General features: G+C 42.3%; 2 protein-coding genes and 1 pseudogene across 5 annotated transcripts; 2 read left to right on the top strand and 1 right to left on the bottom strand.

The window, feature by feature from the left end:
• Positions 1-36: 36 nt before the first annotated feature.
• LOC139572267 (gamma-aminobutyric acid type B receptor subunit 2-like) lies at positions 37-8,919 on the top strand (annotated as a pseudogene).
• Positions 8,791-9,773, top strand: LOC139572270 (uncharacterized). The gene is made up of 4 exons (XM_071394918.1): positions 8,791-8,921; positions 9,011-9,158; positions 9,318-9,426; positions 9,539-9,773. The coding sequence occupies exons 1-4, from the start codon at positions 8,840-8,842 to the stop codon at positions 9,659-9,661; spliced, it is 462 nt and encodes a 153-aa protein (XP_071251019.1). The 5' UTR covers positions 8,791-8,839; the 3' UTR covers positions 9,662-9,773.
• On the bottom strand, positions 9,434-13,860 carry tmem116 (transmembrane protein 116). Of its 4 annotated transcripts, none has more exons than XM_071394911.1 (11): positions 13,533-13,860; positions 13,184-13,230; positions 13,011-13,074; positions 12,670-12,798; positions 12,157-12,261; positions 12,000-12,049; positions 11,711-11,794; positions 11,318-11,459; positions 11,088-11,232; positions 10,882-10,958; positions 9,434-10,791 (listed from the first exon to the last, which is right to left on the bottom strand). In XM_071394911.1, the coding sequence occupies exons 1-11, from the start codon at positions 13,605-13,607 to the stop codon at positions 10,576-10,578; spliced, it is 1,134 nt and encodes a 377-aa protein (XP_071251012.1). In that variant the 5' UTR covers positions 13,608-13,860; the 3' UTR covers positions 9,434-10,575. The 4 variants fall into 4 exon arrangements, with proteins under 4 accessions (XP_071251012.1, XP_071251011.1, XP_071251013.1 ...); XM_071394910.1 differs by having other exon boundaries at positions 10,882-10,961; positions 13,533-13,824; XM_071394912.1 differs by lacking the exon at positions 13,184-13,230 and having other exon boundaries at positions 10,882-10,961; positions 13,533-13,823.
• Positions 13,861-14,920: the final 1,060 nt, after the last annotated feature.

Raw genomic sequence — 14,920 nt, 5'->3', positions numbered from 1 at the left:
AGTTATATTAAAATTTAATTCCCTTCCAGAATAAAACCAGAGCATAGCAATCAGTGAATGTGTGCAGTGGGATCAGAGTGGCAGATGTAGGTAACCTAGTCAGTCACTGCCAGCACCTTATCCCTTTATCCTCTTCAGTGGATTCTCTTGAGGGAGCAGTGTGTGGAATGGCCTGGCTGGAACAGAAGAGGATTAAGGGGTCTTAACTAGGACCTGACTCCATTACAGGAGGTGTGCTAGTCAGAAGGAGAAATACACCGTGGAGTGGAGACTGGGAAGTGACAGGGACAAAAGAAAGGATGAGTGGCGGTGGACGGGCAAGCTCAGGACAGATCCTGGTTCTCTCGTGGTTGGTCGTTGTTCCTTCTCTGTCTCAGGTTCGCCACTCTCTGCCCGTCTTGTGGATCATGCCACAGACAGACAACCTAGGGCGGGGAAACCTTACGGCGTCCGTATTGCCGGCTGTCCAGCTCGCTCTAGACGACCTGAGCAGGCAGCAGACTCTAAGAAACTATGAGATCAATTTTCACGTCATAGATTCAGAGGTAACTTTTGCTGGTGTGTTAGTGGACTGGTGTTTTTGGACCAACAAGCCTCTGTTAGTGGTGTGTACATTTTTTATGTGGAGAACAAGGTTAAAAGTAGTGTATTTTAATGCATTAAAGCACATGTAAGCTGTTCAGTGCATTTGGAATCATAATGATGATGAATGGAGTGGGACAGTTCACTCTTTGTTTTCTCTTTGTCTTTTAGTGTAATATTGCCAAAGGACTTAAAGCCTTCTTTGATGCCATATGCTTTGGGCCAAAATACTTAATGATCTTTGGAGGTGTGTGTCCATCAGTCACATCCGTCATTGCTGAATCACTACAGAGGTGGAACCTTGTACAGGTATCTTTTTTACATCACACTGTATTGTAGGCACTGAGCAACCATTTTACATCACACTGTATTGTAGGCACTGAGCAACCATTTTACATCACACTGTATTGTAGGCACTGAGCAACCATTTTACATCACACTGTATTGTAGGCACTGAGCAACCATTTTACATCACACTGTATTGTAGGCACTGAGCCACCATTTTACATCACACTGTATTGTAGGCACTGAGCAACCGTTTTACATCACACTGTATTGTAGGCACTGAGCAACCATTTTACATCACACTGTATTGTAGGCACCGAGCAACCATTTTACATCACACCGTATTGTAGGCACCGAGCAACCATTTTACATCACACTGTATTGTAGGCACCGGGCAACCATTTTACATCACACTGTATTTTAGGCACTGAGCAACCATTTTACATCACACTGTATTGTAGGCACTGAGCAACCATTTTACATCACACTGTATTGTAGGCACTGAGCAACCATTTTACATCACACTGTATTGTAGGCACTGAGCAACCATTTTACATCACACTGTATTGTAGGCACTGAGCAACCATTTTACATCGCACCAAGCAACCATTTTACATCACACTGTATTGTAGGCACTGAGCAACCATTTTACATCACACTGTATTGTAGGCACTGAGCAACCGTTTTACATCACACTGTATTGTAGGCACCGAGCAACCATTTTACATCACACTGTATTGTAGGCACTGAGCAACCATTTTACATCACACTGTATTGTAGGCACCGAGCAACCATTTTACATCACACTGTATTGTAGGCACCGAGCAACCGTTTTACATCACACTGTATTGTAGGCACCAAGCAACCGTTTTACATCACACTGTATTGTAGGCACTGAGCAACCATTTTACATCGCACCAAGCAACCATTTTACATCGCACTGTATTGTAGGCACTGAGCAACCATTTTACATCACACTGTATTGTAGGCACTGAGCAACCATTTTACATCACACTGTATTGTAGGCACTGAGCAACCATTTTACATCACACTGTATTGTAGGCACTGAGCAACCATTTTACATCACACTGTATTGTAGGCACTGAGCAACCATTTTACATCACACTGTATTGTAGGCACTGAGCAACCATTTTACATCGCACCAAGCAACCATTTTACATCACACTGTATTGTAGGCACTGAGCAAACGTTTTACATCACACTGTATTGTAGGCACTGAGCAACCATTTTACACCACACTGTATTGTTTATCACAATAGAGCATGTTATTTAATAGGTGACATACATGCAAATCACACAATTGCTGGTACTTCAAATAATGATATAGTGCTCTTCAAGCCTAACATTATTGCACATTCAATATTCCAGCTGTCTTTCGCTGCAACAACACCTGTTTTAGATGATGAGAAAAAATATCCCAACTTCTTCCGAATGGTCACCTCAGACAACACAGTCAATCAGGCTGTTGTGAAGATCCTACAGAACTACAGGTGGAGACGTGTAGGGATGCTGACCCAGGATGTACAGAGGATCTCAGAGGTACCACTGACCTTGGTAACGCTTTCTGTCACATGCCTGTTTGGTGTTCAATGTAGCTGTTATCGCCATTTACAAGTAGGGATACAAGGGTATCAGGCATTAGCCTATCGATTAAGACTGCTGACAACAATGCTGTCTTATGTATGAATTCTAAAGTCTATATTGTCCTGTCCTTGAAAGATAAGGAGTGATCTGGCTAAACAACTGAGCAAGGCTGATGTTATGGTTGCTGTAACTGAAAGCCTGTCCACTGACCCATGTGTCAATGTAAAGATATTGAAGGTGAGTAATATGCCCAAATCATCTTTACTTACAAAGTTAGAATTTGGCACTGAATTGCATCATTCAGAAAATTGCAGATGCATCCTCAACGTGTCAATCTGGAGCTTCTGCCTCTTCTTTGTTTTGTATCATGTCCCTTTCGACAGGATATGGATGTAAGGATCATTATTGGGTTGTTTGACGAGAATTCAGCCTCCAAAGTGTTTTGCTGTGTGAGTACATAACCAGAAAACCTACATTAAAATCTGATGCGATGCAACACAATGCCATCATTAATGATTAGCACTTGTTTGAGACAAAGATTAATAGCAGTTTAACAGCGCATTCATCATACAATTACTTTTGAATTATCTGTATGATAACCATTTGTCTTTGTAATTACCATATAACCTTTGTCTTCTAGGCTTACAGCCTGAACATGTTTGGTGGGAGGTATCAGTGGATCCTCCCTGGCGGTTACCAGGGGAGCTGGTGGGAGGAGACCAACTCCTCCCACTGTGCTTCAAACAACCTGCTGACCGCAATGGAAGGCTACATCACTGTGGACTTCACACACCTCAGTAACAGACAGATAAAAGGCATCTCAGGAAGGGTAGGTACTGAGGTTTTCAGCAAGGGACAACATATTCTGTCGATACTGTACCATGCTCTCTCCAATGGATAACTTGTGTTTATAACAAAACATTTGGACGTAATGTTGAAAACATCAAACGGTGTATTCGCAGTGTAGCAAAAGTAATGCAAGAGCATTAAGAGAAGTTAAACAAGCACCTTTGTGTTTCTGTTTAGACCCCACAAGAGTATGACGAGACTTACAACAGAGAGCTGCTGCAGAGAGGGTTGGTTGCCAGCAAGTTCCATGGGTTTGCCTATGATGGAGTTTGGGTGATGGTGAAAGCATTGACCAGGGTCATTGAGTCTGTAAGACACAGAGAGAGATATGACATCCACCGGAACTTCACAGTCAGCAACAAGGAGATTGGACAAATGGTCCTGGATTCCATGAAGGAGATTTGCTTTGAGGGTGTAACTGTAAGTTAGCATGACTGTTGTGTTAACATTCCATTTTAGATAGATCATTGCTCCAAAAGACTAAAGATAAGATGTGCTTTACAAATCTTGTTGTCAAATTGAGTTTCTTTTTTAGGGTCAAGTTCTGTTCAGAAATGGTGAACGCATGGGAACTATTAAATTAATTCAATTTCAAGGTAAACATTACAGATGTGTATTTCCATGAATTTAGAGAACATTCTTTGTGAAATATTTATCAACAGCTTGTGTTTCCACAGAGGGCCGGGAGGTTAAGATAGGCCAGTATAATGCAGAAGAATTAGAACTCATCAACCACTTAATCAAGTTTCAAGGTAGGTGGCCACACTATTAGGACGAGGCATTAAGAAAGTTGATGACACCTCAAGCATAAAAAAATGACATTTTCAAAAAATGTGCCTTTCATAGGCATGGAGCCGCCTAAAGACCGGACACAGTCCCAGCGGTGGGATGTCAGTGTTCCCCTCTACATCATCTTGTTATCCACCACTGGCCTGGCCATGCTCATGGCACTCTCCTTCCTCTTCTTCCACATCAAGCATCACAACCATTGGTATAATCATTATTCCAGGCATCGTGTATTGGCTTGTAATTGAACTAGATACTTTTTGAGGTAGCTTTCATCGAAACACAAGGTTGTTCTCTTTCGTTGTTATCCAGTTTTCTTACTCACATGCTCTGCTCAGACAAGGCTGCCCGTTAAAAGATCTCAATATTTAGTTTTTCCCATAGGGTCATGAAGAAGTCCAGTCCGTCCATGAACTACCTCATTATCCTGGGTACAGTGCTGGCCTGTACCTCCGTCTTCCTCTATGGGCTGGATGGATCCCTTGTGACTGCAAAGTGTTTGTTACGCTTTGCCCTGTCAGTACACATGAGCTTAAACATCTAAACATTTTTGTGATGAGGGAACCCCTTGTTTCAAGGGATGCACATTGTTTCAATGTGTTTCCTCTTGTCACAGATTCGCACATGGACTCTTTCTGTAGGATACACCACAACTTTTGGGACATTGTTTGCACAAACTTGGAGGCTCTGGACAATTGTCAAAAATAAGGAGATCATTGAAAAGGTAAACTCAAAGTTCAAAAGATCAAGTTAAAGAAACTCAAAAAAGTACAGGCCTCTTAATTGCCATCTCTCCTGTGTAGTATTTAATACTCATCCTCCCCCTCTGTTCTTTCTTCAGATTAATAAGGATGACCAACTATGGATAATTGTCGGGGGAATGCTGCTAATCGATCTGTGTCTGTTAACCTGCTGGCAGATGGTGGATCCACTCAGGCGAACAGTGGAAGAGTTCAGCCTAGAGGTAACACTTTAATTACATGTTCTTATTTTAACCTTGGTCTTGCTCTATAGTCTTATCTTTTGTTGTGTAGGGGATGCAGACGTTGTTCAAGTTAGCCTTTCAATTTTAACAGCGTTTTTGATTAGCTTGTTGTTAATTTCCCCCGGTATTGTTGTGCCAGTCATGCTCCTTTTTTCTAATGTCCTCTTAGTAATGGCATGTTTATTTATTATTGTATTCTATTTCTTACTCTTTAACAGTCCTTGGCAGTCTTGAAAGGAGCAAATAAAATGTATTGTTAGATCCAGATCCTATTAGACGAACAGTGGAAGAGTTCAGCTCGGAGGGTTAATCACTCAGACAGGTCATGTATTGGCCAAGGTGGTACTTCAGTACCATCAGCACACATGCTTTTAAGTTAAAAGGTGTCTAAATGTGTATGCTGCTCGTAGGAAGTATCATTACATTTAGTTAACTGGTTATCCAATCATTCTGCCCACCTCCACAACATATCCATCCATATTGGCCAACCTCTTTAGACCTGAGACACCATCATACTACACTGCAAATCTCACCACCCATGAGTTGAATCTCCTCTGTTCGAAGCTAAAGATCAACCGCAGTACACTATGTGTTGGAATGCACACTATCATGGGCTTTGTTTACAGTAATGAGATTATCTGATTTTACTGTCGATCATCCACAGATTACAGTAAATGGTGTGTAGGGTTAACCTCTGGTCTGGAGTCGACCATGTGGTAGTAGTAAATGGCTCTGGTCTGGAGTCGACCGTTTGGTTGTAGTGAATGGCTCTGGTCTGGAGTCGACCGTGTGGTGGTAGTGAATGGCTCTGGTCTGGAGTCGACCGCGTGGTTGTAGTGAATGGCTCTGGTCTGGAGTCGACCGCGTGGTTGTAGTGAATGGCTCTGGTCTGGAGTCGACCGTGTGGTGGTAGTGAATGGCTCTGGTCTGGAGTCGACCGTGTGGTGGTAGTGAATGGCTCTGGTCTGGAGTCGACCGCGTGGTTGTAGTGAATGGCTCTGGTCTGGAGTCGACCGTGTGGTGGTAGTGAATGGCTCTGGTCTGGAGTCGGCCGTGTGGTAGAGTAGTAATAAATGTGAACCTCAGAGGGAGATCAAAAATATTAAAATAGTCTTTCCTTTTTGTGGTGTTTCAGACTGATCCTGGTGGTGAAGACGTTAATACAAGGCACTTCCTGGAGCACTGTGAAAGTACAAACATGACTAAATGGCTCGCCATTGTATATGGCTACAAAGGGCTTCTAATGGTGAGAGAAATTGCCAGAACCATATTCAACACCCAGGATCCTTTTCAAACAAAGCTGATAATCTAGCTGATGGTTTTCCATATTTTCTTTAGTTTCTTGGATGTTTCCTGGCCTTGAGAACAAGGCATGCACATATCCATCTCCTCGATGACAGCAAGTACACAAGGCTGAGCATGTACCACGTGACCATCATGTCTATCATTGGAGCATCAGGGTGCTTCCTGACCCAGTATAACCCTAATGTGCAGCTCTTCATCATGGCTTTGGTGGTCATCTCCTGCTGTACCTGCACCCTGTGTCTGGTGTTCCTGCCCAAGGTGTCACCTGCCACATCTCTGAAACCTCCTCTTGTATACATGTTGAGCTCTCATGTTCAAATATCTCAATGTTCTCGTTTTACTTCCATTTCTCAATGTATATTGTTTACAAATTGGTGTAGATGATGTTGGATGTAAACACTCGTCTTGAAAAATATAATTGAATGCTTCTGTCTTGTATCCTAGCTTGTAAAAATCAGAGACAATCCCAACCAAGTGGATCCAACTAGCTGGTTACAATGTGATCTTAACAAGGAGGATTCTGAGACCTCCAGTTCCTCTAGCAGTCTCAATCAGGGCAGATCTCTTGAAAGCCTGCGGACTGAAAACCAGCAGCTCCGGAGGAGAATCACAGAGGTGAGTTCTGACCCCTTGTCTTGAGTCTAAACAATTCACAGAACTTTAACCGTTGTAGGTTGAACACCCATCTGTTGTGAAGCTAATAATCATTAATGCCATTTCAGATGGTGGAACTTTGGGAATTAACATGGAAATGGTCTTTGCAGATTGGTGACCAGTTGGAGGATGTCGCCATGCAAGTACTAGAGGAAGAGCTGAGTCCTCCCAGTCGACAGGGCCATGAAGTGACACTGAGAGCCCAGGTGTGCTCTGAGGATGTGCCCAGGATGAACAGGGAACTCTTTGATGACATCAACTCACCTGAACAGTACAGGAAAATATATTACTCTGATACTAAAAGATACATTATGCAATACACATATTTTCTATACTTTCTATATATACACTGAGTGTACAAAACATTATGAACATGTGCTCTTTCCATGACATAGACTAACCAGGTGAATCCATGTGAAAACTATGATCCTTTATTATATTGTTAAATGGTCCACCACCCAAAGGACATCCAGACAACTTGAAACAACTGTGAGATAGCATTGGAGTCAATATGGGCCAGCATCCCTGTGGACCGCTTTCGACACCTTGTAGTCCATGCCTCAACGAATTGAGGCTCTTCTGAGGGCAAAGGGGAGGGGGAGGGGGGTGCAACTCAATATTAGGAAGATGTATCTAATGTTTTGTACACTCAGTGTATATTTAAGTATATTTGTTATAGAAATATCTACTGTATATATTTAGAAATGAAACGTCCTACACACTTGTTTTCCTTTGCAGAGTCCAACGAAGACTTTCCGTGCAGCTGCCAATTCTTCACCACGCCTACATGCCAGCCATTAGGGGAATGACTGACAGCTGTTCCAGCCTTCTGAGAAGTCCCGATGTCCCCAGTGCCCAACAGAGACAGATGCCACCATCGCATCGGGTCATGGTCACCGGGCTGTGACTGTATTTCCCTCTACAGTGAGTGACAATACGCTGGAAAAATTACAATATTCATTGAACTGCCTCTGGTTCGACTGGCAGCTGGAAGTCAATTGACCTTCCTTTACCTTGACTGCCATAGCGTCATTCACATCTGAAGTCATGTTCGCGTCCAGACAAGTTCTAGATACATGTGGTGCTGACAAAAGTTTTGTGTGGTAAATTACAATAGCTGCTTTCTTTATGGATTTTTAGTTGATTGATTGCAGTGCAACTCATAGAAATGGTCTCCTGATGGAAAAACAATAAAACATGTTGTCCGTTCCCCGTTTCCCAACATGGGAGTATCCTGTATTGCAGCAGGATACTGGCAGTGGCTGTATTTGCACTCTTGGTAACTGCTCTGTGCTGTGGTATTGCTCTCTGGTACTGCTCTGTCATGTTGACACTCTGGGAATTTCCTGGTTTGCTAAAGCCCAGGAATGAACTTTAAACTGTGTTCCAAGGCAGAAGTTAACCCTTTACAGCAGTCAAATAAATAATTGATTGTCTTTCCAAACAAATTTCTCTGTCCTGGAGAAAACAACATCTTGGCTATGTCTAAGCAAATACAAGTTTATGTTATCAGTCTTTCAAAGATGATGAATAATCGCTTTGAGAGTATAACCTTTAAATGTGCATATTTGTAAAAAAATTCAATAAAATCTATATATAAGAAAAGGTGCTACAACTATTTTGCAATCCACTGTTGTGTGCCAGACAGTACTTTCTATTTGACGAGAACGTGCTGCAATAACAAAAAAGGGAGGAGTGTCTCAACTTGGGGTTTATAAAAAGGTAAATCTATCTCACTGCACAAAGTGTATTAGGTATCCACAACATCCTTGGAAAAAGGATCCTGCCATGTTCTCCATCAGAACCGCATTCATCCTGCCAGCTCTTCTGGCCCTTTTGGTTGGACATGTGGAATCCTCTTTCAGTGGTGGTAAGTTTGAACAACTATTTTGTAGAAATATCTATAAATATAGTATTATGAGTTATGTTGTTCATGTGTTATTATAACATTTCTCATAGGTGGTGGAGGAACATACAATTATGACATATCTAAAATGTCTGACCTGAGGAAGCTGTACAACTCCAAGGTTTATGAAGCGGACAGAATGAGGAGACCCCTTGAAGGCATGTCTTTTCAGGTGGGGGTTCTCAGCCACTCAGGAGTCAGGTGAGTAACATCATATTATGTATGATATGCGTATGATATTTTATAAAATAAGCCCACAAAAGTCAGTTGTTTGTTACTGCAGATCTAGCAACATCATGTTTATTATTTAAGAAATGGCCTAAACTATCCGCTATATCTAATCCTTCGTTGTTGATCCAGAGTGACTTTGGCTGATGGCTCCCAGTGGCTTGTCCATAAAGGGGATGGATTTGGCATCAGCACTCAGACTGTAGTGGTGGCTGCACGCCACATGAGTCGAGACTGGAAGGCAAGTATTCAATCAGCTTTCTTTCATAAGCCATTTTTATTGAAATGACTCTGTAGTGGCAAATACATAGTCGTTCAGATTAAAACATTGTTTTTCAAAAAACGTTTTGCAGAAAGTTGAAACCAAAAACTTTAGAGGAAGTAAGACGGTCTCCGATTTCGTCAAAGCTGGAGGCACTGACTACAGCCTCATCTTTGATAACTGCCATGATGCAGCTGGTCGGATGTGGGAGTGAAACAATATTTGATTGTTTTGATGAGGCTGCAGCAGTTACTATATTGTAGCTGCACTGGCCATTTCATATTGATGGATTGAGTTGAACAGAAATAAAGGCCAATGCATTGACAGACCGGAAATTCACATTCTTTTCATTCAGTGTCATTAGCATCTCAGGGGGAAAAAAGTGTATGTTGTGGTGATGTATTTATCCCGTTGTCATGCCTGTCACATTTTATGCAAGGCAATAATTGCCCCCTTTGATAGAAAAAGTTTAGAATTGAACTCAAGGAGTGAGCATAAACTTACAGTAACATTTCTGTGACCAAGCCCATGCAGGGCGAAAACTAAACATTGCACACACTTGCGTTTCTACGACCATCACACAACACCACGGTCCAAACTCGTACGTCAAGCAGCATCTCTGTGAATGGAGTGCCTTTGTTCCATCAAGATGTGACAGGCTGCTACGCACTGTTTTCCACACGGTTGGGCTCAATCAGGGCCCCTCTAAATCAAAGACATGCCAGTCAGTTACAAAGCCTTTCACAAATATCCTCGGCTGTCCCCAACTACTGTGGGAAATTCTAAACACTAATGTAGAGACAATGTTTGCACGACCGATGCAGTCAAAACAAGTGAGGGAGGGAGTGACTCTGATGAAAGTACAGAGCTCTCAGATCCTGTTTCAGAGCTGCTCTTCCTCTCGTTGTAAATTCCCTGGTTCTTCCTTTTCTTTACAGCAGTTCAGCCTCTGTCTGGTTTGACCCTGCTGTCCCTTGTGTACAGCCTTGGGTATTCTTGCTTCATTGGTGGAACAGGTGCTTCCCAAGGTACTGTCCCCAAGATTCAAAACCAAACTGTCACTCTCCCAGTCTGGCACAAAAAGCTGTGTTTAATTTATTTTGCCAGTTTCACAACCGCCATAGTACGTTAATGTGGTGTCGGGAGAATACCAGATCCTTCTATATCATCTGGTTTGGGGGATGGTGTTGACCATAGAGTTTTATAGCCTTTCTTCTGAGATCTCAGAAGTGGCGTCTGGGTGTCCATGTCCCTTAGAGCATCTTTGCTAGCTGAGCGAAAGTGTGTCTGTGTCCAGCCGTACACCACACAGTTCAGAAGGCCTTGAGAGGATGAAGTGAAGGCCTGGGATGAGGATGAGAAAGTAGAAATTAAGCCATGGACTGAGGTTGCACACGTCTTGGATGTAGGTTTCAGAGCAGCTGGCAGTTTTACCTGTAAGATGTAGAGAATGACGCCCACAAGTCCCTCCACTGATTTGGGGTTGTACAGAATCATGGCTGCCAGGAAGACTGCTGAAATGAAAAGGTAAATAAGGCAATATATCAAAAAGGAGAATGTGATTTTCAGCTGCTACAAATAGTTTAGCAAGCCCGGGGGGGCCCTAGGAGTCTGAGCTGGGTGAACACTACTGTAGTTACCTGGGCCCCAACAGAAGAAGAAGACAGAGGGGTAGAGGAGCATGTGTCGGTCCAGAACACGAAGCGACGCCCACTGCCTGTCGCCTAGGAAACCACTAGAACTCACACAACGTCTGTAAACAGTGCGGGCTTTTCCCATGAGCACCTGGTGTAGACAAAACACGTGTGAAGCCAAGATACGTTTGAGTAAAATAAAAATAAGATGGTAACCATGGGATAGGCTGACTCACCACAATGCCAACAAAGGTGAGGAGGAACACTGCCAGGAAGACAGCAATACTGTACATGTGTACCAGGCGGCAAGCTGAGTCCACCTCCATCTTGCTCAAGTCAGTGGACATGAAGAGTGCCTCCGTGTGCATTAGAAGGCACCTAATATGCAGGGAGAGGGACATTAGTCAAACCGTTATGCACCTCAAATCAACAAGAGATATGTATAAAAAAAACATTAAAAATTACAATTAAATCATATTAATTGACCAAACATTCAGCACGGAAGTGCTTGATATGAATTCTGATTGCCTTACTAAAACCACAAACCTTATTGACACACAATTATCTCTATCCCAAAGGAAACTCTCTCCGTGATAATGTTCCTACTTTGATGCATGCTACAGACCTACTTGTAAGGCTGGCTGAGGTTTGTGTAACAGTGGTCCATGTTTCCTGTTACAAACACTGGCAGCATCAGCAGCACGGGGAGGACACTGGGAGGAGAAACGGGGACAGGACATTTAGCATACTCCCTCTATTGGATGCATAATGACATCTACTGAACTTTAAATAGGTCAAGCATATACTAGGCCATCATTGTAAATAACAATTTGTTCTTAACTGACTTGCCTGGTTAAATGAAGGTTAAATAAATACATGTAAATGAAATACTCTTTCTGTGAAATAGTCCATGCTTACCATGACAGGACTGCAGCAATCTTGCTGAAGCGTCTCAGTTTGGTGGCACACTTCAACAAAACAGAGGCCAGACTTTAACCAAACAGTTGAATATGGGGAAATACAGACAACCAAATGTGTCAGACATCAAAATGATAAATTGTCAGGTAGCACCTACTTGGGCTGGGTATCCATGAAGGCTACTGTAGAATCTGTTATTTAGCCCAGAGTACAGGGTCCATACATAGTTCAATGTGTAGAAGAACGAGGTCATATACAGCATCTGTTAAAAGACAGGGGTTCTCCGTCAGTGGTCACCATGAATCAACCAACATTTACTTCTATTTTAGTGGTGAGAAGAGTGGTATGTGTTAATGGAATGGTGTTCCCTTTCTGCGTATCCATGGAGATTAGATATCTAGGACCATCATTGGTTTTGTTGTAGGGTTATATATCATGTTCCCTTTTGGTACAGAATATTCCAGTGCACAAGTACAAGGGAAATGGGTCAGCCACATCCAGACTCCTTTGTCCCGATCTAACAGAATTGAAGAGGCATCAAATTGGGCTAGATTTGCTGCTCTACTTCATTTGGGCCGGATCTAGATCAGCCTTGGTCATCTATTTCTCAGAGTGAAACATTAAGTCAATTCTTACTGTAAATGAATGGATTATATGTCTGTGTACATACCTGTTCAACGATGTGTAGGTTGTAGCAGGTCACATGGCTATCACAGTCCTGGGTGAACAGTACTGCTCCTATCAGCCAGCTGACTGCCAGCAGCAAGTCTGTCACACTCAGTAAGAACAATGGCTGGATCTGCAGAGGAGGTAGTATTGGGCATTGTTTTGGAATCTAAAGCAGTCATGGTACTGTAGGTAGGTTAATAATATTGTTATTATTAACAAAAACAACAGATTGGATTTATATAGTGCCTTTCTACCAACTAAGGTAGGGTATAATATATGCTTAAATGCAGAAACAATATAAACCAACTGTAGAGGGGATCATCTGTCGGGTTTGTAACTAACCTCAGGTGTCCTTATAAGGTGTTGGAAAGTTGCATAAACAATTATGGAACCTGAACCGACAATGCTGCAAATAACAACAACAAAAAACACATTGGGAAGAGCTCTTCATTTGACCTGTGTGATCACCAGATTGTACAATTACAAAGAGGTTGTAAATGCTGGGCCCTGCATACCTTAGTACTGCCATAATCATCTGGATCCATCTGACTGCAAAGTACACCTTTACATGGGAAAGGTGTTGATTATAAACCAAGACAGTCACTATCCCTACCTGCAGAGGGCGAGGCAGATCCTATATAACACTACTCAGGTCAATTGGGGAGAATAATCTCATCCACTTTCTACAGTGCGAGAGGGTGGTCCCACCCCCCAAAAGCCATGCTGCAGACGCATGTGGCAACGATGTAGCTACAACTAAGTAATACACATTGCTGTACACTGTACAGTAGTTTAAATACAGGACAACTACAAATGAATAATCACAATACTTAATACTTAACACACTACTTGTAAATGACTTACAACAGTCCAGTCCTCAGGCGTTGTTGTGTTTTGCTCCGTGTTGTTTGAGGCATCTTGCAAGACGAAATTTAACATTTTTTCTTTATTCTAAGACTTAACTCAATTGTAGAATATATACATGTCGTTCCCAAAACATTCAGCCATAGCTTAAAACATCAGAGACTAGTTGTGATTTAGGCTGAGTAACCTAGACACGCACGGATCCAAACCCGAAGTGGTTGTACAGCAGTTTAACGTCACGTAGAATGCAGGGCGCGCTCACTCTCCATTTGACCTAACCGGTTAATGCTTCGTCACATGACCGCAACAAGTGTCGCCACTCATCATGGCTGGTTTCATAATCTTATCATTTCCATTAGGCAATAGCTCAAAGCCTATTCACCCTTGTTGTTTTAATTTCAAGTCACCACTTAACCCTGCAATAACCTTGGCCATGACAAAAATAAACGGCATCGATGTGAAAAATATACACTGATTGTACAAAACACGAAGAACAGGTGCGCCTAGCGCAGCTACCACCATACCCCGTTCAAAGGCACTCAATATTTTGTCCTGCCCATTCACACTCTATGGCACACATACACAATCCATGTCTCCATTATCTCAAGGCTTAAAAATCCTTTTTTAACCTGTCTCCTCCCCTTCATCTACACTGATTGAAGTGGATTTAACAAGTGACATTAATAAGGGATCATAGCTTTCACCTGGATTCACCTGGTCAGACTGTAATTGAAAGAGTCAGAGTGCAGTATAACTGCAGTTATACCACGGGTATGACAAAACATTTATTTTTACTGTTCTAATTCCGTTGGTAACAAGTTTATAATAGCAATAAGGTACCTCAGGGGTTTGTGGTATATGGCCAATATACCATGGCTAAGAGCTGTGTCCAGGTCGTGCGTTAGAACAGCCCTTAGCCATGGTATATTGGCCATATACCACACCCCCTCGTGCCTTTTGCTTAATTAGAGTGCAGTTATTCTGCAATTACTATGTCCAAAATACCACAGTTAACTGCAGTTACTACACTTTTACTGCAGTTTCAAAACTGCAATTTGTTTTTGTAAGGGAGGCTTTCATAATATTTAGTATGAAATAAAAGGCAAACAGGGAGATTATTTACACATGTACCTTTTATATTTCCTCCATCTGTGTTTTCAGATTAGTCTGTTCTGTAACATTTCCATTTGTTGGAATATGTATATACAGTTGGGGCAGCAGGTAGCCTAGTGTTTAGAGCGTGGGGCCAATAACCGAAAGGTTGCTAGATTTAATCCCCGAGCTGACAAGGTAAAAATCTGTCTAACTGCCCCTAAACAAGGCAGTTAACCCACTGTACCTAGGCCGTCATTGTAAATGAGAATTTGTTCTTAAAATAATTAGTTCTT

The sequence above is a fragment of the Salvelinus alpinus genome, chromosome 4 (assembly GCF_045679555.1).
Source record: "Salvelinus alpinus chromosome 4, SLU_Salpinus.1, whole genome shotgun sequence".
Classification (NCBI taxonomy): Eukaryota; Metazoa; Chordata; class Actinopteri; order Salmoniformes; family Salmonidae; genus Salvelinus; species Salvelinus alpinus.
This window is presented reverse-complemented; position numbering and strand designations above follow the sequence as displayed.

What these genes read in the sequence shown, in the direction of transcription:
- LOC139572270 (XM_071394918.1), top strand. Translation starts at nt 8,840, where the DNA reads ATGTTCTCCATCAGAACCGCATTCATCCTGCCAGCTCTTCTGGCCCTT. An exon ending in GGAATCCTCTTTCAGTGGTG is followed by an intron (nt 8,922 to 9,010) that starts GTAAGTTTGAAC and finishes CATTTCTCATAG; the next exon opens with GTGGTGGAGGAACATACAAT. An exon ending in ACATGAGTCGAGACTGGAAG is followed by an intron (nt 9,427 to 9,538) that starts GCAAGTATTCAA and finishes AACGTTTTGCAG; the next exon opens with AAAGTTGAAACCAAAAACTT.
- tmem116 (XM_071394910.1), bottom strand. Translation starts at nt 13,607, where the DNA reads ATGTTAAATTTCGTCTTGCAAGATGCCTCAAACAACACGGAGCAAAAC. An exon ending in TTCATGGATACCCAGCCCAA is followed by an intron (nt 12,050 to 12,156) that starts GTAGGTGCTACC and finishes GTTTTGTTGAAG; the next exon opens with TGTGCCACCAAACTGAGACG. An exon ending in ATTGCTGCAGTCCTGTCATG is followed by an intron (nt 11,795 to 11,999) that starts GTAAGCATGGAC and finishes TTCTCCTCCCAG; the next exon opens with TGTCCTCCCCGTGCTGCTGA.